This window comes from Lipotes vexillifer, unplaced genomic scaffold (assembly GCF_000442215.2).
Source record: "Lipotes vexillifer unplaced genomic scaffold, Lipotes_vexillifer_v1.1 scaffold69, whole genome shotgun sequence".
Lineage (NCBI taxonomy): Eukaryota > Metazoa > Chordata > Mammalia > Artiodactyla > Lipotidae > Lipotes > Lipotes vexillifer.
In genome coordinates this window covers 1,740,374-1,765,151 of record NW_006790942.1, presented here as the reverse complement: position 1 = coordinate 1,765,151, position 24,778 = coordinate 1,740,374, and the positions used below count along the sequence as shown (strand labels likewise).

At 39.4% G+C, this 24,778-nt stretch overlaps 1 protein-coding gene across 1 annotated transcript in view; it reads right to left on the bottom strand.

Annotated features, from left to right (window-relative positions):
* SNTG1 (syntrophin gamma 1) overlaps window positions 1-24,778 on the bottom strand; it is a 212,999-nt gene that overhangs the window by 123,255 nt on the left and 64,966 nt on the right. The window contains exons 7-9 of the mRNA XM_007464017.1: window positions 13,676-13,778; window positions 8,377-8,459; window positions 2,663-2,793 (exon numbers count right to left, since the gene is read on the bottom strand). Of these exons, the coding sequence (XP_007464079.1) occupies window positions 2,663-2,793; window positions 8,377-8,459; window positions 13,676-13,778 (317 nt within the window). The remainder of the gene's footprint in view (window positions 1-2,662; window positions 2,794-8,376; window positions 8,460-13,675; window positions 13,779-24,778) is intronic.

The window sequence follows — 24,778 nt, the reverse complement described above, 5'->3', positions numbered from 1 at the left end:
AAAAAAAAAAAAAAAAAAGCAACTAGACTAAATAATCCAATTAAAAGACTAAGATTGTTACTTTGAATTTAAAAAAAAAGAAAAAAAGTATATGCAACACAGAAGAGATACATATTACAGCACAGGGCTAAAAAGAGTTGAAAGAAATGGATAAAAGAATATACAGTGTAGATACCTGATGTAATTCTTGAAGGTAAGGAAAAATTCCAGAGATATAGGACATTTCATAATGATAAAAGGGTCATCATCAGGAAATTGTACAAAATCTAAATCTGTTTGTATCAGATAATATAGAATTAAATGTATAAAGCAAATAATGACACACTTAAAAGGAGAAATACACAAAGCCACCATCATACTGGGAGATTAATGCATTTCTCTCAATATCTCAGACAATAAACAGACAAAAACACCATTAATGATACAGAGGATCAGAATCCCTAATGAACAAATACAACCGAGTTGAAATATGTAGACACTAAACTAAGGAAAATGACACTGCACATTCTTTTTTTTTTTTTTTTTTTTTTTTTGCGGTACATGGGCCTCTCACTGTTGTGGCCTCTCCCGCTGTGGAGCACAGGCTCCGGACGCGCAGGCTCAGCGGCCATGGCTCACAGGCCCAGCAGCTCTGCGGCATGTGGGATCTTCCCAGACCGGGGCACGAACCCATGTCCCCTGCATCGGCAGGCGGACTCTCAACTACTGCGCCACCAGGGAAGCCCGACACTGCACATTCTTTGAAGTGCATATGGGACACTTGTCAAAATTATTTATATACTAGGTGAAATCAAGTCTCAACAGATATCAAAGGACTGAAACCATTCAGCATGAAATCATACGAGAAAGCAATAACAAAAGATAATTTAAAAAATCTCAAACTATTTTGAAATTTTGCAGTACGCTTGTAAATAGCCCATGGGTCAAAGAATTGATTGTAACAAAAATTAGGAAACACTATTGAATACATAATAAAAATATCTGACTATCAGTATCGGTGAGCCTCCAATTCCGGGCAAGGGAGAGCAGCCCACCCCTCCCAAGAGCTCCCTAATACAACTAAAGGACCTTGAACGTGACCCGAGGGCCAGCACAGGCAGCTCCTGAAAGGTGGAAGGGTAGGGCGACTGCCGGGGGCTGTGGGGCTGAGAGGTGACTGGGGGTCAGTTTCCTGAACTTCCCTGTCGCCTCCCGTGTATCCTAGGCAGGGTCCTCCAGGGTCTCCATCCAGGATGACCAAGAGCAAGACAAGAAAGTGCTTCCAGGAGAGTCTGTCCTCGTAGTGCAAAGGCTAGCAAAGCAGCGGGCTAGAAGCATTCCACCTTTTTGGCGGCCTGCCCTAATCTGGCCCAACGTCAGTGGCACCACCACCCTTCCCCTCAGGGTTCCAGCAGGCAGAGCAGCAGCTGGTCTTGCCCCTGTCCTCCCGTCCACGCCTGCTGGTGTTCAAGGCGTGGAGCGGCAAGCTGCCCTGCCCACCCCCACCCGCGTGAAGCAAGCAGCGCTCCAAGCCCCCGCCCCGTCCTGGTAGCGTGAGGTCCAGCGGGGAGCTGAGGCTCCTTACCCACCTGCAGCCGTTAGACTGAGTGAGGCGGCCCGAGATGGAGCTGCTCAGCCCTCTGCCCCCTTCCCATGCTGACCGCTCTGGCCCAGCAGGACCTCAGACTCCAACCCACCCGTCATCCCCAAGGTGGGGTGAGGTGGTGGGGTGAGGTGGTGGGAGCCGGCCGACTGCCCTCAGCTTCCCCTCCATCCCCTGTCCTCCGTCAGCTGAGCTCCGTGGAGAGCTGAGCATTCACCGCTGCCCGGCAGCGATAAAGCAGTGGCCGCTGGACCCTGCCGCCCACCCTCCCTGGTGGCAGCAGAGCCGACCCAGCCACTGAGCTGACCCCCGACTCAGAGGCAACAGGGTGATGGGAGCTGGTACCTGACTGTCACCAGGGCTCGGTCAGCAGGGCTGAGAACTGAGCCAAACCTATGCCTCGCCCCCCCCCCACCCGCGTGAAGCAAGCAGCGCTCCAAGCCCCCGCCCCGTCCTGGTAGCGTGAGGTCCAGCGGGGAGCTGAGGCTCCTTACCCACCTGCAGCCGTTAGACTGAGTGAGGCGGCCCGAGATGGAGCTGCTCAGCCCTCTGCCCCCTTCCCATGCTGACCGCTCTGGCCCAGCAGGACCTCAGACTCCAACCCACCCGTCATCCCCAAGGTGGGGTGAGGTGGTGGGGTGAGGTGGTGGGAGCCGGCCGACTGCCCTCAGCTTCCCCTCCATCCCCTGTCCTCCGTCAGCTGAGCTCCGTGGAGAGCTGAGCATTCACCGCTGCCCGGCAGCGATAAAGCAGTGGCCGCTGGACCCTGCCGCCCACCCTCCCTGGTGGCAGCAGAGCCGACCCAGCCACTGAGCTGACCCCCGACTCAGAGGCAACAGGGTGATGGGAGCTGGTACCTGACTGTCACCAGGGCTCGGTCAGCAGGGCTGAGAACTGAGCCAAACCTATGCCTCGAGCACCTGCAGTGTGAGGTGTGTTTTACTACATTACGCTATTCTGCGGGTCTTCCTACTCTTAGAAACCTGAAGGTAAGACCCGTAAGGCATGTCATGTTACAAGTCTCACTCCAGGTCTCAATTTCAATCAACAGACGAGCGGAGGCCGCTGACATGAACTCACCGACTCAGGTCTGTCCCGGGCACGTACTGGGAGAACCGGGAATGCAGCAGAGGGATCAGCCTGAGGTCACACCACCGCTTTTCCCACCGCAGGCCCGGGGACGCGGGCCACGAAGAGCAGGACAGCGTGTCCTGAAAAGACAACAAACGTTCAGCAGTGCTGTTGTGTTTCTGTGTTTTCAGTGTTGATGTCACACCCTTGTCATTTGAGGGATATTTTACCCGTAGATGATCAAAAGACATTTATAGAATACCACAAGAAATCCCTGTTTGTTGGCAATAAAGTTATATTTGTTAATTTTGCTGTTAATGGAATTCTATAAGAAAGTGAGGAGGGAATCACTGAGATTAAGAATTATAGTGAAAACATGAAAAATGGGCAGAGGAGAAGGAAGAATAAATAAAGTAGCGACGACTGAATTCATTCAAGAATGAGAAAGATGGGGCAGAACCGTAATTACAGTGAGCTAGTAGTTGACAAAAATCAAGTAAGTTCAATTAGCGAATATTTTCTATCTGCTAAGCACTAAACGTTGTTATAAGGGCTTGTGATTCACCACTTACTTAAAAGTATTTGTGAGAATGAATATTCCCATAAAATAGCCCTCAAACACTCAGGAAATCTTTGTCCATTGTTTTAATCTCATGTTCATGTCAATAAAATGTCTGTATTTTCTTATATTGTTTTAATGTTAAGACAACTACTACTGGTTTAAAATTACATATATTTTAAGTTTCATAAAAAGCTTAAGTTTTTTTCCTTATGTATACAAAAGACATATCTTTGAATAACATTTGAGTTTTTCAGCGGATGTTGATCCATGTTCCTTTCATTGGATCAGCTTCCCTGTTAAGATTTTTCCTGGCACCAGCACAGGAATGATGTTGACATGTAGTCGGCCTGGGCTGTACGAACCAAGCCTCCATCTGATCAGAGAACTGCTGACACGGACGGATTTCTCTCTAGGCTATAGATTCTATAATTTTTGAGTGATGGTGCTAGAAGGAGATTCTATTTTAGTCTAACTGTTGAACCTCTGTGGGTCTAGATATTATTAACTTTTCTTTCAGGTATTAACTTCCTCAAAATTGCTTATTTGGGGGGAGGGGAAAACTTCCATTATTTTCACTAGAGGTTGAGAGTTCTCTGGCATTAGGTTAATTGTCAACCATTGTGCCAACGAAAGTCTACGAAATCCTTCGAGCATCTTAGAGCACCCGGGAAGGAGGCCTGGCTGACGAGAGCGAGGGGCTCCACTGGTGACAGGTCTCCGGGACACACAGCCTTTGGTGCCAGACAGCTGCTTTCAGTGCGTCTTCTATGGTGACTGAAAGGCACAGACCCAGGTTTCCCATTAATCGTTTCCTTTCTCCTGGACCTCACGTCAGATGTCACAGATGGTCAGCATGTGAGGGCTGAGGCTCCCCATAAGAATTAGACCATCTGGGTTCAAAATCCCGGTTTCCCAGCTGATGAGTCCTGGGGCAAGTTACGTAGCTCTTCTGTGCCACACCACACCCATCTCCAAAGACAAGGCTGTCACCAAAGGAAAACCTAAGGTTTTTAGAAACAGTAAATTATTGCTTTCCGTCTTTTCTGCATGAGGGCACTTGAAACCACAATCCTGTGTGACACCCTGGGGTAAATGGGTGCGGTTTCTGTGGCCAGGCCTGACCTGACCGAGCAGCCCCGTCACTAAGCTCACAGCAGCGCGAGGCTGAAACCTGCTCCCGTGCCCCGTGCTCGAGGCCCACGCCTGAGAGGTTGCACGGTCAGGCGTCTACACGAGGCCCCCAGCCGGCCAGCAGCAGGGCCAGGATTCACTCCGACCTACGTCTCTCTGACACCACAGCACAGCATTTAACTTTCATGGTCAGAGCTGAAACCACGGAAAGAATGACTCAGACGTCTGTCTTGATAATTTCACAGTTTTGCAACGTAACTTTAGGCAAATTACTTATTTCCTGTCGTTCATGAAAAGCACAGAGAGATCCTCTCACTTCATTGTTCCCTGAACAGATAGAAAATGTAAAAGAACATAAAAGACACAGGTAATGGAATATGGAGGATGACAATCACCAATAGGTGAGGATGAGAAGTTTTACAAATCACATTTTATAGACTTCATGGACCAGCAGATGTAAAAACACATGTGATCTTTGACATGTCCTGATGCAGCACCCCGACTGGATGTCTTTATGTACTGAAGTTGTAAACATGTCCTTTTCTTTTATGCTTCTTTCTTATAAAAAATACGAGATAAGTCCCACTTCAGCTACTGAACTAATCAGGGTTAACATATTTCATTTTACAGATCTGTTATTTACAGTGGAATAGCTGGTATCTTTTGGAAATTATTTATCCTTATTATTTATTTTAATTCCGATAGTAGAATATAAATTCGCTTTCTAGTCTTGTTGTGTAACAGCAGTCTCGGAGTTATTTTTAATTGTATATAAAATGATCTGAAAACACAAGAATTTTTATGGCTTTAAGGCCCGTAACTACTTTTCAAGAGCTTTATTCTTCAGTGTCAAGAATGTTGTTTCCTATAATATTAATAGTGTGAATGGGAAAAGTAGCATTTACAGAGCCTTTACTTTAAAATAAACTCTCTTCTCAAAATGTAACACATTCAAGGTATATTGCCATACTATAACCTCAAGAGCAATTATCAGGCCAAAATAGACTAGCGCACAGGGCAGAACACTGACCCAAATAGACTAGCACACAGGGCAGAACACTGATCCAAATTTTGTTAAGGATTTGGCATAAAAGCATTCATTAAAGGTATATAGTTAAGAAAAACGTTTCTCAGAATCTGGTTAGCTGGTTATCTGAATTTAAGTCTCCTGGTGAGCACAAGCAAATTCTTTCTTCACTTTGGCTAGCAAACCGGGAGAACCTTGTGTATGCTAAAATTAGTGATCTCAGGCCCTTAGAAGGACTAGACTACATTTTTATGTAAGAAAGTGGAGTGATGTTAATATATACATTATAAGGTGTTATTTTCTTATATGTGTAAAAATGCTGCCTTAAAATATACACAGAATGTTTGAGGGAACTCAACTGGCACCTGCTTACGCAAAATTTCCTTCGGAGAATAATTAAGGCACAGGAACTAAAAACAGAGTCCCCGGGCCTGGGATAGAGGTGAGGACGCAGACACAGCAGAGGACCGGGTGCTTCTGTTACGGACCCCGTCTCTGCGATCTGCACACTTTCTGTGGAACGCGCCTCCTGGGGCCCAGGTGCCTCATTATTTAGTGACGGGTCACGAGGAGACACGCTCTGACTGCCCCTCATTTCATGAACCTCTGAGTAGACACGTCCTCCACCCCTCAACCGGATGCCAACCCTGCGTGACCCACTCAGGTCTGATTCCCAGGCGGGCTCACATTTGGTCTGAAGTCCCCCATTTTTGTTGATTTCTGTAAGTCAGATGTTCAAAGACTCTAGCAGCCCTTTTCCCTGATATTAGAATGCTAACGTCCATTTTAATTTTCCTGCTTACATTACAGTTACTTTTATAGATCTGGATTTTAAACTTTTTGGGGTCAGGAGCCATAATGGACTTTTTCCCATGGCACCTTGAAGAGGGTTTTCTCAGAGTAGGTTCTCAGCACATATCCAATTAACTTAAATGCAATTACTGTCTTTATATTTATTACACTTTGATTTATATATGTCTTGATTCTTATTGTCTAAAACATCATAAGTGCCATTAATTTCCTTACACTTAAAGATCTTTAGCAATGTCAAATAATGTTCAATCCTAATGCTAAAAATGGAAATAAAATATGCCTCCTGAAAATGGAACGACACAACTCAGTAAGAACAATTTATGATGATAGATTTTTTGAAGAGTTTACAGCTGGATTTGTTTGGAACAGCCATGTTACAGAACTGCTGAGCAGTTTCCTTACTCTCATTATGCCTTTCTAAAGGAAGACATTATATCAAGCAACCACATAGAGGCACAAGTCATGTAACCAAGTCTGTAGATGCTGCTGTGTACATCAGTGGAATGAGTTCAAAACGGACCAGAATGGCTCCTACCCACAGACCTTCCTGTCCACTTACTATTACATAGGAGTCCAAGGGTACAGGGGCAAGAACTAGAATAAAAATATTGCTAGGCACCTTTGTCCCCACTCCACAGTAAATGGCAGAGCTGAGATGGGGACTCTTGTGTGAGTGACATGGGTGGGGAAAGCTCTCGGGAGAAAGTGGATGAGGAGGGAACACCTGGCTATATGTGGGCTCCTGAGGGAGGGTGGCCACCGTGTCGCCTGCCAAGGCCGGGGAGGCTGCCTCTGTGCCCCATCTCTGCGTCCTCAGCTGCAGCCATACCGGTTCCAGGCAGAGACTCCTGTAAGAGGGGCAGCGGCACTCACAGCAGCGGGGCTCAGGGCACCACCCAGCGCAAAGGACTGGAAAGACATCAAAGGCCTCAAGAGCGTCTCCGCTGGAAGGGACGGAGGTGAGCAGAGCAATTACTGAAGCAAGAGGCAAAGACTGGGTTGGAGGTTGTAAGAGCCTTGAGGAGGGAGCTGATGGGAGCACAGGACGTGTATATTCGTTCTCTCATCAGGAAATTAAGGCACTCACACCTTGCCATCTTCTGAAGATCCCGCATTTTAAGTATTAACTATTGTGTGACAGTTATTTCTCTGGTAACAAAAGTAAAAGAGAAGGGCAGTGAAGTGCACCCAAATGGGGTTGGTTTATACTTGTAGAGATAACCTTTGATGTTGCCAAGGGTTCCTCTTTCAGAGCAAAAAAAACAAACAAATGAAAACGACGTGGAGGCCTGTGGGACTCAGCTGAGATTACTGCTGTGCAGTCCTGCACGGTGAGGGCCACGGAGACCTGCAGATGTCCACAGGAGGACTCTGGAGTAAAATGCCACAATGAGCTCAAGGATTTCCAATGGACAGTGAATCATACAAGTCAGAGGAAGGTCCACGTCACATACATCCTAATACATGGAACAGAGATAAAATTCTGCATAAAGTGAGCTCTGCCTCTCCTCATGTTTGTGAGCACAGGGGAAATTGTTAGTCTCACATTTAACCAGAGGGAATCGTTTTGTCTTTAGAATGTGCACATGTTTTGGAGGGTGAAATACAAGGAGTTTCAAAATATTTATAAAAGGAAAAAAAACCCCGTTTACTCCAAAGTACAGGTGGGAAATAATAATGGACACTTTATAAAACAAACATGCCAAATTTATCAATTATTAAATATATGTATAGCTTAATATTCCTCACATTTTACGCAATGTGTAGCTTAGATTTTCTCCCTTTACATTGATTCCCTGGTGTGCATGAAGACTGCTAAGCAATCCTAATATATGGCAAATTACATAGCTACTTTTAGCTAAATAATTTCAAAAGAAAAATGATAAAAATTATGTCAAATTACTTAGAGCATGAAATTACATATAATATGCAACGTTATAAAATGATTGTATGATTTTCCACGTGACCTCTCGAAGTCGCCTCTACAGCTTGCAAGGGGCTTAATACAGGCCTGAGACCTCCTTAATTTTCTCCTCCCCGAATTATCATAACTCTCAAAAAATAAAGCAGCCGAGGATTTCAACTATATCAGAGAAACCGGGTCCTAGAACAGCTTGTGCAAACTCTCACTACATATATTTTTCTTGGGTGCCCTCCTCATTAATGGGGACTGTGCCCTGGGCCTCTTACTGTGTTGTTGGGATGATAGTTGAGGTGTAAGCCACTGTCGCAGAGGGGAGAGGAGGTGCCACTGCTCTGGTCACTCGGAGCACCTGCGGGAAGAGTCACAGCATCGTTGGTTAGAAGCCCACGTGTTCCACACGGGCACCTTCTACACTGCGGACTTCAGTACACACAGTGGTATCAGGTAAGCCAGGCAGTAAAGTAAATCTGTATCTCACTTATATCAAAAATTAAACAAAAATAAAATTAAAACCTAAAGTGGCCCCAAAAGAGACCTGCAAATATTTAGCTTTTCTTTTCTTTTTTATAAAAACTTTATTGGAGTATAACTGCTTTACAATGGTGTGTTAGTTTCTGCTGTATAACAAAGTGAATCAGCTATACGTAAACATATAGCCCCGTATCCCCTCCCTCTTGCGTCTCCCTCCCTCCCTCCCTATCCCACCCCTCTAGGTGGTCACAAAGCACCGAGCTGATCTCCCTGTGCTATGCGGCTGCTTCCCACTAGCTATCTACCTTACGTTTGGTAGTGTATATATGTCCATGCCGTTCTCTCACTTCGTCCCAGCTTACCCCTCCCCCTCCCTGTGTCCTCAAGTCCATTCTCTGCGTCTAAATATTTATCTTTGATTTCATAAATATTAAGGTTTTATTAAGGGAAATATGCAACCGTATAAAAATACTATTTCATTTTATTATCCAAAGTGTCCTATTCTTATGAATCATACCTAGAATGGTGCAAGATTTTGTTTGGCTACAAAATTCTATTTCATATCATGTCTTATCTACTAGCAAATCCCATGTTTATTTACCATAATACTCTATGATGCAAAAAAAGTTTGTAAGTGCTCTGTCTTTAGAACTGTTCTTGGTATATACTGTAATTGGAAGCACCCTCATTGACACTATTTAATTTTGTGAATTTGCAACTAAAACACTTCGTATTAGATCCTCATGAGAAACCAATGTCTATTTTTTAAAGATGAGTGTTTAATATGTATAAAATAACTAATAAAAACCTGCTGTATAAAAGAAAATAAAGATGAGTAACATATGTCTTAAAGATTTGTGATTTTTTTTTAAGCCTTTACAATTTAGTAATTGTTTCAGTCAGGATTAAAATACATATTTCTTGATTTCTGATTCATTGCTTTTTCTGTAAGCATTATATTTTTGGAGTTGTTAATGTCGATAAATGTGATCTATTAATGTAACTGATTCCCAATTTTTATTTGACGTACAACGCTTAAATGCAAACATCGTTACAGGTTACACTCCTAATGTATTAACCAACGTGCTCAAAAATACCCAAAAAGTGACGCTGCTCTCCTCTTTTATGACCCTGAAATTCTATAGTTTTCCTGGTGCTAAGAAGGGAAACAGGCTGTTTTGCTATACTAGCCTAGATGTAGTTTTCACACTCTTTAAATCTTAAGAAGTTCATACTTGGTATTTGCTATTTTTTTCTTTTGCTGTTTTCTCTGCATTTCTCTTATGAGGCAATATTTTTAATGGACACACGTATTACTTTAAAACTCATATGCATTTTGAACTGAATGAAATGAAAACATAGCATATCAAATTCTGTAATGCATCGATAGCAGTCCTTTGGAATTTAAAGACTTAACTATAGCACAAAAAGAAGGTAGATGTAAACTCAGTGATCTATGCTTGTGTCTTAAGATGTTAGAAGTGGAAGAGCAAACAAAGTAAACAGAAGACAGAAAATAATAAAAATAAAAGTGAAAAGCAATGAAACAGTACACTGAAAATAACAGACAGAACTAACCAAGACAAAAATGGGTTCTCTGGAATGATTAATAAAACCCATAGCAAAAACGATCTAGTAAAAGAGAGAAAATATAAATTATAAGTATCAGGAATGAAGGAGGAGGCATTACTGCAAATCAACCGATATTAAAAGGATAATGAAAAGATATGATGAATAACTTCATGCAGAGATTGACAACTTAGTTGAAATGAACAAAAATATTGAAAAAAATCTAACCAAAATTTACAAAAGAAGAAAAGAGAATATCAAAAAGTCCTATATCCATTTAGGAAATTAATTCATACAAAACAAAAATGATAATTCTAGGATCAGATTGCTTCTCTGATGAATTTATTCCATCATTTAAGAAAGAGTTATGATCTCTGTCAAACAATTTCTCTCTGGAAATAGGAGTTACAACTTCACAACTTATACAAAGACATGATAACCCTGGTACCAAAATCCCACTAAAACACTACAGGAAAAGAAAAGTACATCTGGAAATCTTTAATGCACATAGATTAAAAAAAAAAAAAGCAATACATTAGCAAATTAAAGCGTGTAATATACATAAAAAAATAGGCCATGACCATGATGTTTATCCTAGGAATGCAGCAAGCTTTATTTGGCATTCAAAATCAATTTTTAAAAAGTCACCCTATCAACAGAATAAAAACAAAGAAAAAATGTAATATCTCAGTGGATGGAAAAATATTTGACACGACTCAACATTAACTTCTACTAAAAAAAAGGAGGAAAAGAAAAATCCTCAGGAACCCAGTAATATAAAGGCACCTCTATTCTATTCTAATAAAGGGCATCTGTGAACACCCACAGCTGATGCCACACTTAATGGTTAAAAACTGGAAGATTTCCCACTAATATCCTGAGCAGGAGAAGGACGTCTGCACTCAGCCCTTCACTCAGCAGTTTACAAGAGGCCCGAGCTGTTGCAATAGATGACCTGCCCCTCCCCCGCAAAGTAAGGAATTAAAAGAAATACAGCTTGGAAAGAAACATTATTTGCAGATGACGTAACACTATATATAGAAAAATTTAGAGAAAGTACAAAAATCTTACTGGTTAATAAGAAAATTAAGCTATGCTGCAGAATGTTGATATATAAAAATGTGATGTTATTGTTTCTACGTGTTAGCAACAGATAATTAGAAAATTAAATCTTTAAAATATTATTTACAATAAAACAAAAACATAAAATGCTTAAAATAAATTTAATGTGAGATATGCAATATTTTCCCACTGGAAACATTAAAATATTGATGAGAAAAATTAAAATATATAAATAAATGGAAAGATATGTTTGTGGAATGAAAGGTTTAAAATTGTTAAGGTATTAATTATATTAATTGTCTATAAATTCAGTCACATTCAAAATCATAATAGTTTTTTAGATAGAAATTGATGTGCTATTTTAAAATGGATGCAGTAATGCCAAGAATCTAGAATAGCAACATGATCTTGAAGTATCACAAAGTTGAAGAACCTTTTTTTATAGTATTATAAAGTATTTTTAAAAAGTATTATGAAGTATTTTTTAAAGTGTTATAAAGTATTTTTAAAGTATTTTAAAGTATTATAAAGTATTTTTAAAGTATTTTTAAGTATTATAAAGTATTTTTAAAGTATTTTAAGTATTATAAAGTATTTTAAAGTATTTTTAAATACTTTTTTAAAGTATTTTTTAAAGTATTTTTTAATACTTTTTTTTTTTTAAGTATTATAGTATTATAAAGCTGCAATAATCAACAGTGTGGTTGTGGTGAAAGAACAGACGTGTAAATTATTGGAAATAAGATAGTAATTCCTTCATTCTTGATTCCTACCTCAGAACCAAAATGTTACTAATATAAGAGATTATAAACTTAAACATAAAAATCAATGCTATAAAGCTGCTTGCAAAAGTGTAGGCAGATATCCTTGCAACCTTGGGGTAGGCAAATATTTCTTAGAAAAGATGCAGAAAACCAAAAGCATATACAACAAAAACAACAACAACAAAATGGTAAATTAGACCTTATCAAAATCAAAACGTTGTGCAAACTTGAGACACGTCTAGGTAAAAAAGACAGTCGTGCACAGAATGTAACGCATATAGCTAACAAAAAGCTTATTATAAACAGGCTTATTGACTCCTTCAGTGTGATAATATAAAGGCATACCAACAGAAAAATGGGGAAAAGACGTGAGCAGACACATTACAAAATAAGATATGCAAATAGATAATAAAATATGCAAATAGCACATGACAAGGAGCTAATCATCATTAGTCTTCAGGGAAATGCAAATTAGAACTACAATTCGGTACCACTACACACTCAAGAGAATAGCTAAAGAAATTTCTGACCATCAAATGTTGGAATTAATGGAGAGCAGCCAGACCTCTCTCATCCACCACTGGAGTGGACAGTGGGAGGTATTTAAATATACGCCCACCTTAGAAATACATTTGGCAGTTTGTTAGCAAGTTGATTACACATCCGTCTTGTGACTCAGCAATTCCACTTCTAGGTACTTATAGTAGTGACATAAAATGCTATGACTTCCAGAAGGCTTGTATGAGAATGCTTATAGCAGCTTTATTTACAATAGCAAAATACCAGAAACAGTTCTGCTGTCTATCAGCAGGAGAATGCATTACCAAACTTTACTACACTCATACAGTAGAATACTATACAGCAATGTAAATAAATAAACTCCTGAAATATGTTAACACGAGATGGTTCATAATGAAAGAAGCAGATGTAAAAGAATAAATACAGTTTGATTACATTAATACTTGATGACAAGAAATTAAGTCAGTAGTTGTTTCTGGGAATGTTATTTACTGGAAGAGGCACAGCAGAACCGTTCTGTGATCTAAAGGGATGTGGATTAAGCAAATGTGAGCATTTGTCAGAGCTGATCCCACTGAGCATTGAAGATCTTTGCATTTCATTCCATGTAAACTATGCCTCAGTTAAAAATAATTCTTCTTTGATTTTAGCAAAAACTATAGGATAACATGCATTTCATTTCATAATATGAAAATAGATACAGAAATTTTTAAGTAGCTCTTATGAAAATTATTACATTTCCACATAGGCTGGGGCTTCCTGCAATCTCCCTATTCTCATCAGGACAAAGTAAGTGTAAATGCTTATTTAGTAAGTTCAGTAGCCAAATAAGAGAATATTATTTTCTACTTAGAGAATATATATTCATCAAACAATATGAATGAAATTTTAATAGAGATACAAAATGTATATGTTTGATATGACATTTATTTTTAAAGTAAATAATATTTCCCCAATTATAGGTTGGAAAATAACTAAATGTGAAAACATTCTGAAACACAAACAACAGCTGCTCCTTTTGGAGAAGGGTTAATTGAATGCTTTGTGATATTAAAGAAAAATGTTTGCATTCAGGCAGAAATCCCAACTTTAAAAAGAAATTACTAATTACTGCCAGGAAATAATGGTTTAGAAAGTAAATATGACGTGAGCATTTTACGTATTCTTCATAAATGCTTACATGCACAATCTTCGTTCAGTGGGAGTTTGAGGAAAGCAGGTGCTCTTTTAAAAAATGAGACCGTCAGGGTCACTTCTTCTCCGGCGTTCCGAAGGACCTGAACCTAACATAAAACATAATAAAAATGATACCATTGTCAGTACGCTGGCAAAAAGTTTTGTACGATTGAAAAAAACCCTTGAAATAATGGGTTGTCTTTTCCACGTCTCACATTGTTCCCTAGTGGTCAGAAACATTTTATGGCAGATGGAGGGGAGGAAAGATCTAACACTGAAGGAATGCAGCCATCCACATCCTTCCTCCTCCCGTCATCCTGCGGTCCCTGTTCACTCACGACGTCATCGTCTTCCATTCACATTTATCAAGGCTCTCGTGAGTTTATGGTCTATGTTAGGTCTACAGAAAGATGTAGTGCTCGAACCACTATATTTATTAATTTACTAAATATGTATTGAACATCCATGATGCACTATTTGGAGATCTATGAATAAATTACCCTGCAGATTTGACCAGGGTGCTAATTCTAATTAAAGTTGTTCCAATTCACTCAAACACTTTTGCAGAAACTAAATGGTTATTATTTTCCCACTATATCATTGTATATTTTCTTTTCCTTTCCCTGAAAATTTAGAATAATGATGGAGACAGCTATTATCAGTATCTCTCAACTCCCTAAATTGTAGAATTACTAGGTCTATTTCTACCAGTTAAATAATGGATAATTTCTCAAAATATTAGACCAAAACAAATGTAAGCAATATTAAAAGAAGTTCAGAAGCCTGAGGATTATTTATAGCAAACATACCTGGAAAATATATAAGTATATATATATAATTTAAAAACTCACATAAACTAAGAGAAGAATTAAGAATAATTAGTGAAGAAGCAATTAATAAACATGGGGACATAATTTATAAACACATAGAAAAATGCTCACCATAAAGCCATTAAAGATTGACTATCAAAATGGGTTAGAATGACTTCTGGTCCCTACAAGATGGCATAAAGTTCTCTCTCCCAAACAAGTACAACTAAAACACTGAAAAAAGTGCCAGAGACAACCAAGTAGAACTCTGAAAGGCAGAGAGAAAAAAACCGATTAGGGCTCCCAGGCCTGGAGGAAGAGCACTGAGCGGGGATGTCTTAAACGCTCTTTCCCAACAGAGGGGTGGTCCACCCGCTGCTAGGTGAAGCATCCCTTTATCCACTCAGTGGCAGCAGGGACCCGACCTGGGGAAGCCCCTTCCCCTCCTCTAGCACCATCAGGGAATGGGGTGGCGGGGCGGGGTGGGGGAGCCTGATGACACAGATGAATCAATCAGACCCAGCTAGCACCAAAATGGTTCTAAATGTCATATTGTCAGTGGGACCACAGCCCACAGAATTAGGCGAGGACCTGTGTGCTAAACAGTGACTTCTTGCTAAAAAGAAAAATAAGTAAATAAGAACCAGAGACTCTTAACAAATAAGCAAAATGGCCAGGATTAAAATAATATGTCACACTAAGACCCAGGAAAATCATAATTTGAATGAGGAAAGATAATCAAGTAACGCAAACTAGATGAATTACATATTGGAATCATCTGACAAGGGTTTTAAAGCCACACCTTAAAAATATTTCAGCAAGAAATTAAAAATTATCTTGAACCAAATGAAAAATTACAATATCTCAGGAAAGAAATACAAATTATAAAAAGGAAATGAAATTATAGAACTAAAAAACACAATAACATAAATAACCTTGCTGGATTAGCCCAGTGATAGAGTGACAGAAGATAGAATCAGTAAACTTGAGGACAGAACAATAGAATTAGCCCAATCTGAGCAACAGAGAAGATACAGACACACACATGAAAACAATATATTTCATCACGTTAAAAGTAGAAGATTTTTAAAATGAAGAAAATTATATAATCATTTTAATAGATACAAAGAAGCATTTGATTACATTCATTTGATAAAAGCTCATAGAAAACTGAGTATACAAAGGAGTATCCTTCATATTATAAAGAGTATACACAAAAACGTATGAGAAGCATCATAGCATTAACTATGAATTATTGAAACATTTCTCTTTGAGATCAGAAATGAGGCAAGAATGTTCACCAATTTCATTTCTACTTAATTTTTCTTCAGATCTTACTGTAATAAGGCAAGAAAAGAGCTAATAAAAATCATAAAAATTGAAAGAAGAAATGAAACTGACATTCAGAGGTAACGTGATTTTGAACACAGAAAATCTTTAAGAGCCTACGGACACTATTACATGAGACATTACCAGGTGAGTTATTAAGTGAGTTTAGTATGGAATAGCATATATACAAAGTAATATACAAAGATCAACTGGGTTTGATTTAATTTCAACAAACAAATACAACATTGTTAAATAAATGAGGGAGATGCTATGTCATGGATTCCCAGACATAACACTGTGAGGAAATCATTTCTCTCCTGCTTTTCCAGATTCAAGGCAATCCCATGCAAAGTCCCCATTTTTTTTCTTTAGTTTTTAGCTTAGTATGAATTTATGAACTTGGCTTGTTTCCAAGTGACATTTAATATTTATATAATCATTATTATGTAAGTGCACTGGGAGTGTGTTAGTGAAATACATGGGAGAGTGGAATGCAATGGCTAAATACATTCCATCAGAAGCGTGCAATAGATAATGTCTAGCATTAAATAAAAAATAACATTACAAGCATCTCAAGTGTAAATAAGAGAATAAAGTAGAAATGTATAAGTTAAATAGAGTTACCTCAGAAATAGGCAATGGGCAACTGCTTTTCTTTTAAAGCTTTACATTTGTATACTTCAGTCTTGAAGTTGTGGTCAAGTGTAACTGAGAAAAATAAAAACTTTTTAAAAATTATAAAATCTTACCCTAGAGAGAGAACTTTATTTTACTTTGTTTTTAATAAAGGCTAATTATGGGTATCTTTCTGGATAAGCATAACTTCGAGTCCTTGACACATACACATTTCTTAATGCAGAAATATCCATCTTTTCAGTGACCAGGATTGACATAATGTGTTTTTAATTTTTTTTCAGGTTTCCTACTATGCCTTGGATGCATATTTCATTGGCCTGATACTGTCAGGTTGGAAAATATAGGTTCCACATCATGAATAATGATGAATGTCATCTTCCCGAAAAATCAGAAATCAGCACCAACCCAACTGCCTTCTTCGTGTTCATTCACATTTTATGATGCAAATCAAATGTGCATTTTAATCAGATAATGTATCGGCACAGTTACGCTCTCATATTGCCTTGGGTGAGTACGTGAGCAAAGGGACAGAGATCGGTAAAAAATGGCAATCAGTAAAAACAGAAAAGGCAAGTGGAATTAAAGGGGATATTTATAGGTTGACTTTGTTAAACCAGGGCAAGCTAACAGCTCAGTCCGTGAACTGAATGTTCTTAAGCTCCAGTCGTCTGTTAGAAGGGAAACTTCATAAAATCCTTTTGTGGTCTCTGTCCTTCCTCCATACTTCTGGGGGCCATCCTATCTTCTATGAGACTCTAAAGAGGAATTTAGCTGTCTGCTACTGCTTTGCTATGAAGGCAAAAGTGCTCATAGCTGGGGATTGTTTTATATTTTCATTTTTAAAGAATTTATTTTTGTAGGGTAGTCTTAGGTTCATAGCAAAATTGAGGGGAAAGTACAGAGATTTACCCTAGACCCCCTGTCCCACAGATGCACAGTCTCCCCAACGATCAACGTGCCCCCGCTGAGTGGGACCTTTGTTACAACTTACGAACCTACATTGACACGGCAACATCACCCAGCGTGCGCAGCCTACGTTAGGCTTCACTCGTGGTGCTGAGCATTCTGTGCGTTCGAACATATATTCACCATCAGCGAATCATACAGGGTATTTTCGCTAAATGCTAAAATCCTCTTTGCTCCGCCTACTCATCCCTCCTCCACTCCAACCTTGGCTATTGTTTTTAACTGATGAAAATAGAGACTTCTGATTTGCCTGGACCTGCTTGAAGCACACATTAGGAAACACACACACACACACACACACACACACACACACATATCTTCAGTGGCATCTTCAGCTTGTGAAGACCTCAGCTCTTAGCCCAGCATGATGTCAGAACAGCCAGACAAGATTCAGATCTCCAGAGAGGAAGATAAGCATTGCAACTCACTGACGGCCGCATTGCAAAGCAGTTATCTAGAATTTCACTTTGACTTTGGACTCGTCCCTCTTGACATGTTACCTGCAGTAAATAATTTCCTTAAAGTCTTGACCTCTGGCAGAAAAGGAAATTGAACGTGACTTTGAGGAATGATTTTAAACACACTGTTTTTCAGACAAAACAACTATGCTAACACTAGATAATATATCAAGTTTTACTATTCATGTTGAGATGGTGATAACCTGTGAACACTGGGTAAACAAAGCACTTCATTGTGTAATCATTTTTCATTCATATTAATTGTGGGGAAGAAAGGATTTACTTATTCCATATATTATTACAGCATAAGAGTTTGAGGTGAAACTGTAATTGTAAGGCTTTCCTGAATGGGGTTGGGTCCTCTGGCCCCTGTCACACTACATCCATGGTTAGGTTTTCAGAGGAATCTGTGGAGCATTGGAGGCAGGGGCACACGACCCCCTCTGTGGTGTGAGGACAGGAGTACACTTTCACACTTACAGATGGCATGTGGGGCAGCGTGGTGCCAGTTTTCAGGGCAGGAGACAGGGCCTTCATAAGAGAGAGACATCCAATCAAGGACAGAGTCTGTAATGTCCACAAGCCCTGGTGCTGTTGGTTGGATAGTGAATCAAGTGTAACAGCAGAAATTATCCAGCTGGAAAATAAGGTAGAGAACTGTACCTATAGGAAAATCACATCCATTGGAAGTAGTGGGTGAATCGATTGTGAGAAATCAAGTATCATGTAGAATTTGGACGAATCGATGAAAAATAAGAAAGGAATTGGGGATAATTTAGACATTCTCACCTTGAATTGCTACCACCAAGTGACACAGAACTGTGCTGGAAAAGCTAAAAATAGATGGAATAAGGGATGAGGGTTAGGATTGTTGGGGACAAAACAGCTGGAGAAAAAGGCAACGTGACATTCCCATTTCACACATTCATTCATCTCACCACCCTTCCTGCATTTTAATTGGTAAAAAACATTCCATGTACATAAATAAGTACAGTAGGATTCTTTACATAGGCACTTCAAGTCTGAATGTTATGTTGCTGTAAAATAAAAAGTCACAGCAAAAATGTATACATAGGTGTATGTTTAAAAAAGAACTACCAAATATTTAATACTCCTGAATTCCTAAAGTTTCAGCTTAAAGTAGTATTCAAGTATGCCGTAATTTTTCAATTTTGGTAAATATTACAAATAAGAATGAAGGTTGACTGAATAAAAAATGTCAGCTCTAATAATCAGGATATAGTAATGATAATATATCAATGAATTTCAACATGGAAGAGAACCATTTACTTTAGTGATGCAAGATTATGTAGAACACGTGATCCATTTTTACTGTAATACTTAAAGCTATGACTAAAGATCCCATCACTTTCAAAGACCTCATTAAAATAAGATTCTATGTAATAAAAGTGGGTGAAAGGTCACATTCTAGATAAGGTGAACTTTAACTCAACAAGCAGAATGAATTGTTAGCTAGTGCACACACTATAGTAACACTATTTCAGCATTTGTTTTAATTCCAAGATGATTTCTTCAATGATACAAGTAATATTTTACCGTATTTTCTTATTGCTGTGTGCCAACTGACTAGTTTTATGTTCTATTAGGCAGGTTAAATTAAATTTTTAAATAGGTAAAAAGTTTACTTTTAAAAAGACATCAGGGGTTACCCTGGTGGCGCAGTGGTTGAGAGTCCACCTGCCGATTCAGGGGACACGGGTTCGTGCCACGGACCAGGAAGATCCCACACGCCGCGGAGCGGCTGGGCCCTTGAGCCACGGCCGCTGGGCCTGCGCGTCCGGAGCCTGTGCTCCGCAACGGGAGAGGCCACAACAGTGAGAGGCCCGAGTACCAGAAAAAAAAAAAAAAAAGACATCAGGACTAGATGGGTTCAAAACTAAGTTTTACCTAATTCTTTAAGAAGTAATTATTCCAGCATAAAATTATTGAAGTTGTTTTAATTCATGTTATTAAATCAAAGTAAAATGAAAATTAATAAGAAATTTTATGAAGAAAAAACGTGACCATTATTAATATGAATACAGACGTTATCATTCTAAACACACTATTAGCATATAGACTCCAACAAGTGACAAAAGAAATTGAACTATGACCGAGTAGGTTTTATTTCAAAACAGCAAACCTGGATAAATATCAGATGTTATTATCAAAGTAATTACTTTCATCAAATTAAATATCCATACATTACCTATTGATATAGATCTATTGATATATAGAGAGATGAGAGAGAGAGAGAGAGGAGAGAGAGAGAGAGAGAGAGATTTTTCCCCTCCCTTAGAGATTCTGAGAGGACATTTGGTCAAACTGAGCTGCAATTCCTAATAAAAACTCTAAGAAAAATAGGAATAGGAGAAAACCTTACAATGCTTCTTGAATATGCCTGGCTTGTTCCCTGAGCCCAGCATGGTTGTTCCCTAAATACTTGTGTGGCTTACACCCTTACCTCCTCCTACTCTTTGCTCAAAAGTCACCCCAATGAGTCCTACATTCATCAACCTTTTACAAATGATAGCTCTCCACATACCTCTGTCTTTGTTCACCTGCACTACCTGTCATTTCAGAGCCTGTCAGCACCTTTCTACCAACCTGCACTGTGCTGACACACTGTGTCTAATATGCTGTCACTTGTCTCTGCCCCATGAAGCTGGGTTCCACACCAGGGCAGCAAGCTGTATCTTGTTCTCAGACGTAGTCAAAGAGCCTAAAATGGCACCTGGCTCATAAAAAGCCTTCATTAAATATTTTTGAAAGAATAAAATTAATAAAGTCAATTTTAAAAAGCAGTAAAAATTATCCTAAATGTTAAAACAAGGAAACCATGACAATCAAAATCAGGTACTGGATAAAGACGCCCATTAGTTTTCAAAAATATTGATGAGTTTTACTTATAAAGTAAAATAAGAAAATGCAATTAATTTTATAACTATTAAGAAAATACAATTATTTTTTTATTAAAAATATAATTGCAGACTCCAAGTATATTCCACTAAAATGCTAATTGGAATTTAAAAGATAATGTAGCTTCACATAAGATTACTGTAACATAAAAATACCCTTTTTCCTATGATAGCAATAAACACCAGGAAAATTATTAAAAATCTGGGGGAGAATCCTATAAAATCTTTAGAAATTTAACTAATTGTCATAGATTGCTTCAAAGAAATTGTAAATTCTTATTGAAGGACAGAAAATAAAATCTAAGCTCTTAACAACGATATGCCATATACTTGGTGAAGTTTTCAATAAAAACAAACTAAGTCAACAGAAAGTTTTAAAATGTCCCCCAGAACATCTGAGAAATACTTTAAAAAGAAGAGTAGTAGGAATTGGGAGAAGTTATCAATCCCTGAATATGCTGTTAAATCCTATAATCAAATCAATGTATTAATATTCATATGGACAAATTCATAAGTAGAAATGGATAGAACCTCCAAAATGGATCTTAATGTATTTGAACTTGTAATACATGATAGAGTGTCTTTTTTTTTTAAACCTAGTGTTAAAAGGACTGGTATCATAAATGGTGCAAGCACAGCTGGGGATACACTAACGATAAACCCGAATGGGTTGAATAGTTAAGTGTTAATAATACTACCAGAATAATGTTGTAAGAAAGTGTATAGAGGACTCTGTGTACTCTTTACTGGACAAAAACAGGAAGAATAATAAGCTTGAATCTTGCATCGCACTGAATGTAGATTATTCTTTAAACCACAGGAACAAAACCAGACCAACAGGCTAACAGCTGGCTGAACAGAGCAGGGGTCCCCCATCCTGTCCTGACTTTCTCCATCACTCTCAGCCAATGGACACACTCAATGGCTCTTTAAACACCACACTGTCAGACATGACAATGACACGTGACACAACATTGTTAAAATATCCCAACAATAATTCATGTTGACAATATTCTCTCTCCCGAATATTGGGTCATGTTGTCTAAGAAATTATTTTGATTCGTTAATTAGCTTTTGCTAAAAGTCTTACATTCAGTTGTATGATTCATGTTGATATAAATGAATAACGTGTTACCATGTGTGCCAGCTATAGTGCCGCCTTCAGTTTATAAAATAAAGCCTGTGGCGAGAGAAGGCAAAAGTTATTAGCTTTTAATTTATGAATGAGAATTTGAAAATATTCAAAAGTGCAGTGACCTGCTCAAACATAACATCTGATGTATGACAGACTGAGAAGAAAAAGCACATGAGTGAGTTCCCCCTTCTTCCCACTGGGCCACTGCCCAGAAGGGTTAATGGTAAAAAGCTTAAACAACTCCGTAGGAAGCATTTCTGACTCTCACAGAGACCTGGAGCAGCTGTTCATCATGTGTCAGAGCCCACGTGTCCCTTAACCCGTGGACTCCAGCTCTGCCCACCACCATGCCGCCCAGGTCTGAGAAGGTGCTGGGAGAGAGTCTCCCAGGCGTCAATGGCCTCCCTCTAAATTGCGGAGACTGCATTTGCTTAAAGTACTTTCTTGTGCATCGGGACAGATGAGCACAGAATTTCAGTTAATGCACAAATGTACATCGAGCATCTAACACGTTCAAACACCACACATGTGATATAGCAGGTGCAGTGTTGACAGGAGGATGATAAAGCCCTTTAGTTCTACAGACAATCATCAGTGAGAAGACAGATGCTTACAATAGATTGAAAGGAGCAGAAAGAGATCAGGAAGGTGTTAAAAAGTGAAGAGCGTGTGGAAATTACTTAGACCCAAATCTACTCAGCAACAGCAGGCGTCACAGTGTGTCTCTGGTCACTCTGCTAGCAACGCTGTTGCCACCGACGCTCTGCACCCTCCCTCACGGCTCAGCAGAATAAGAACAAAGACATGCGTGGGCCGAACCTGCCCGCAATGTGAAGGTCTCAGCAGCTGTGCCTCTGCGCCCACACTTCTCTCGCTGGTCACACCGTGGAGGGCTTTTCAGATGAGCAAAGGTCCACTTACCACACCAAGCGTAATCAAACGTTTACTGAGGCCTTAAAATGTTTAATTAAGTCAGACCTTTGTTTGAATGGCCCCTGGCTTCCTTAGATGATAGAAAGTTAAGTTTATAAAATGCAGTCACTGCATATTAACGTGCGTTCAGTTCGAATCTTGGAGGAATGGGGAGAAAAGACATCCATTCCAGGGTAAAAATACAGAGCATATTTCTTGTAGGACGTGGTTATGATATACTTGAGGCAGACAAGTGAAGTATAGAACATCTTCATATTCATCCAAGAAAAACCAGAATGTTTAAAAATAATGTCCCACACAGGTGACGACATTTCCTATAATCACATTAGACTGAAGTAATGCACATATTTATTCTAAATCCATAAGCTTAACCACAGCTACATGGACGTCTAGTTTGCAAAAAGTGCACCAGATTTAAGTGGAATTCTTGAAGGAAAGGAGAGAAATCATAACACTTTTCCTTATTTTTATAGAATTCTGTATAAGATCATCTCGTACAAAATGAATTGTCAAGATGTGAAAAGCAAAGCGAGACGCAGTATCACCCACATTGGATCTGTAGCCGCAGCACACACAGTTGCTAAGTAGTTGTTTATACACATTATCACAATGCGTTTGCACAACGTAGGACTAAGGAGTAAATGCTGTAGAACTGCTTGTAGTGCTGTTTCCTCCCATAGCCTTTCATCTCGTTCTATTGCATGAGTCATTTAAATACGTCACTTTGAATTTTAGATGCCACTCCCCCCGCGATGCATAAATACTTGGATATCGTTTGCAGCATTGCAGGGCCACCAGGCTGGCTCTGCCAGCATTTCCTTGGCAACTGACGTTTGCAGGGGGAGAAACACAGCTGTCCTGCCATAGGAAAACAGTGGTTTCTCTGAGAGTCTTGTAATTTCAAATACTTGAAAATAGATGTGCGTCTCAAATATAATGTGTTAAATGAGTAGGGAGAAAATCTGCCTTATATGTTGCTAAATACACGATGAAAAAATAGATACATTTTATTACTTCATAATTACTTCAAATTTCAGTCTTTAGAGAAATCTATCACGCATAAAAACGGTGGAGACCGGACAATTATAAAGGCCATTAAGAAATTTATCACTTTATGAGGTGCATGCACCTTGTCTGGAAGTTGTGTATGTCCCCATCTTACTCATACGGAAATTACTGAGAATATGTAAGGATGGCCCTTAGCAAAAGTATAAACTTCTTGCCTTTTTATTTTGTCACCTCGAACTTCTCTCAAGTCTCCTCTTCTACTTTGAACTTTGAACCCTATTTCTTTTCAAAGGAGTCCCAGAGGACACTCCTGCCCCCTGCTACCTGAATGACAAAAACGGAAAACAAAAAAGACTGTCTGCAGTCAGTTAGCTTCAGACCCAGACCTCATGCCCACCCCGCCCCTCTCCACATGCACCACTGTCTCAACCTAAAGACACTTCAGGGAAAGGGTAAGCTGATCATGACAAGATGTTAAACACAGTTTGGTGCCCGGATATTAGCCTGTCTTGTCTCAAAACTGCATCGTGTCAGAGGCCGTCCAGAATCTTGCGTATCTTGTGTGACCCCAGAACAATGGTTGAGTTAACAGGGACTTTAAACTCTACCTCTTTAAATAAATTCAAGTAAATGAATGCCAATTTCAGAAATCTTGAGTCATAAAATTGAAATGCTTTATGTTCAGTTAGAGATTTTAGAAGAATGAGGGTTCACTGAGGGCATGTGAGCTCGCAAAGCGTACTTTCAAATGAAACAGTGCTGGAGAAAACTACTGACTGTAGTTGTAGTACTGACTGTACTGACTGTAGTACTGACTGTACTGACTGTAATGTCTCCCCGGCATTTCCTTTGAAAGGCAGTGGTGAGGAAAGCCCGGCTCCCCGCCCCAAAACCCCCTTTCCCCACCCCCCCCCC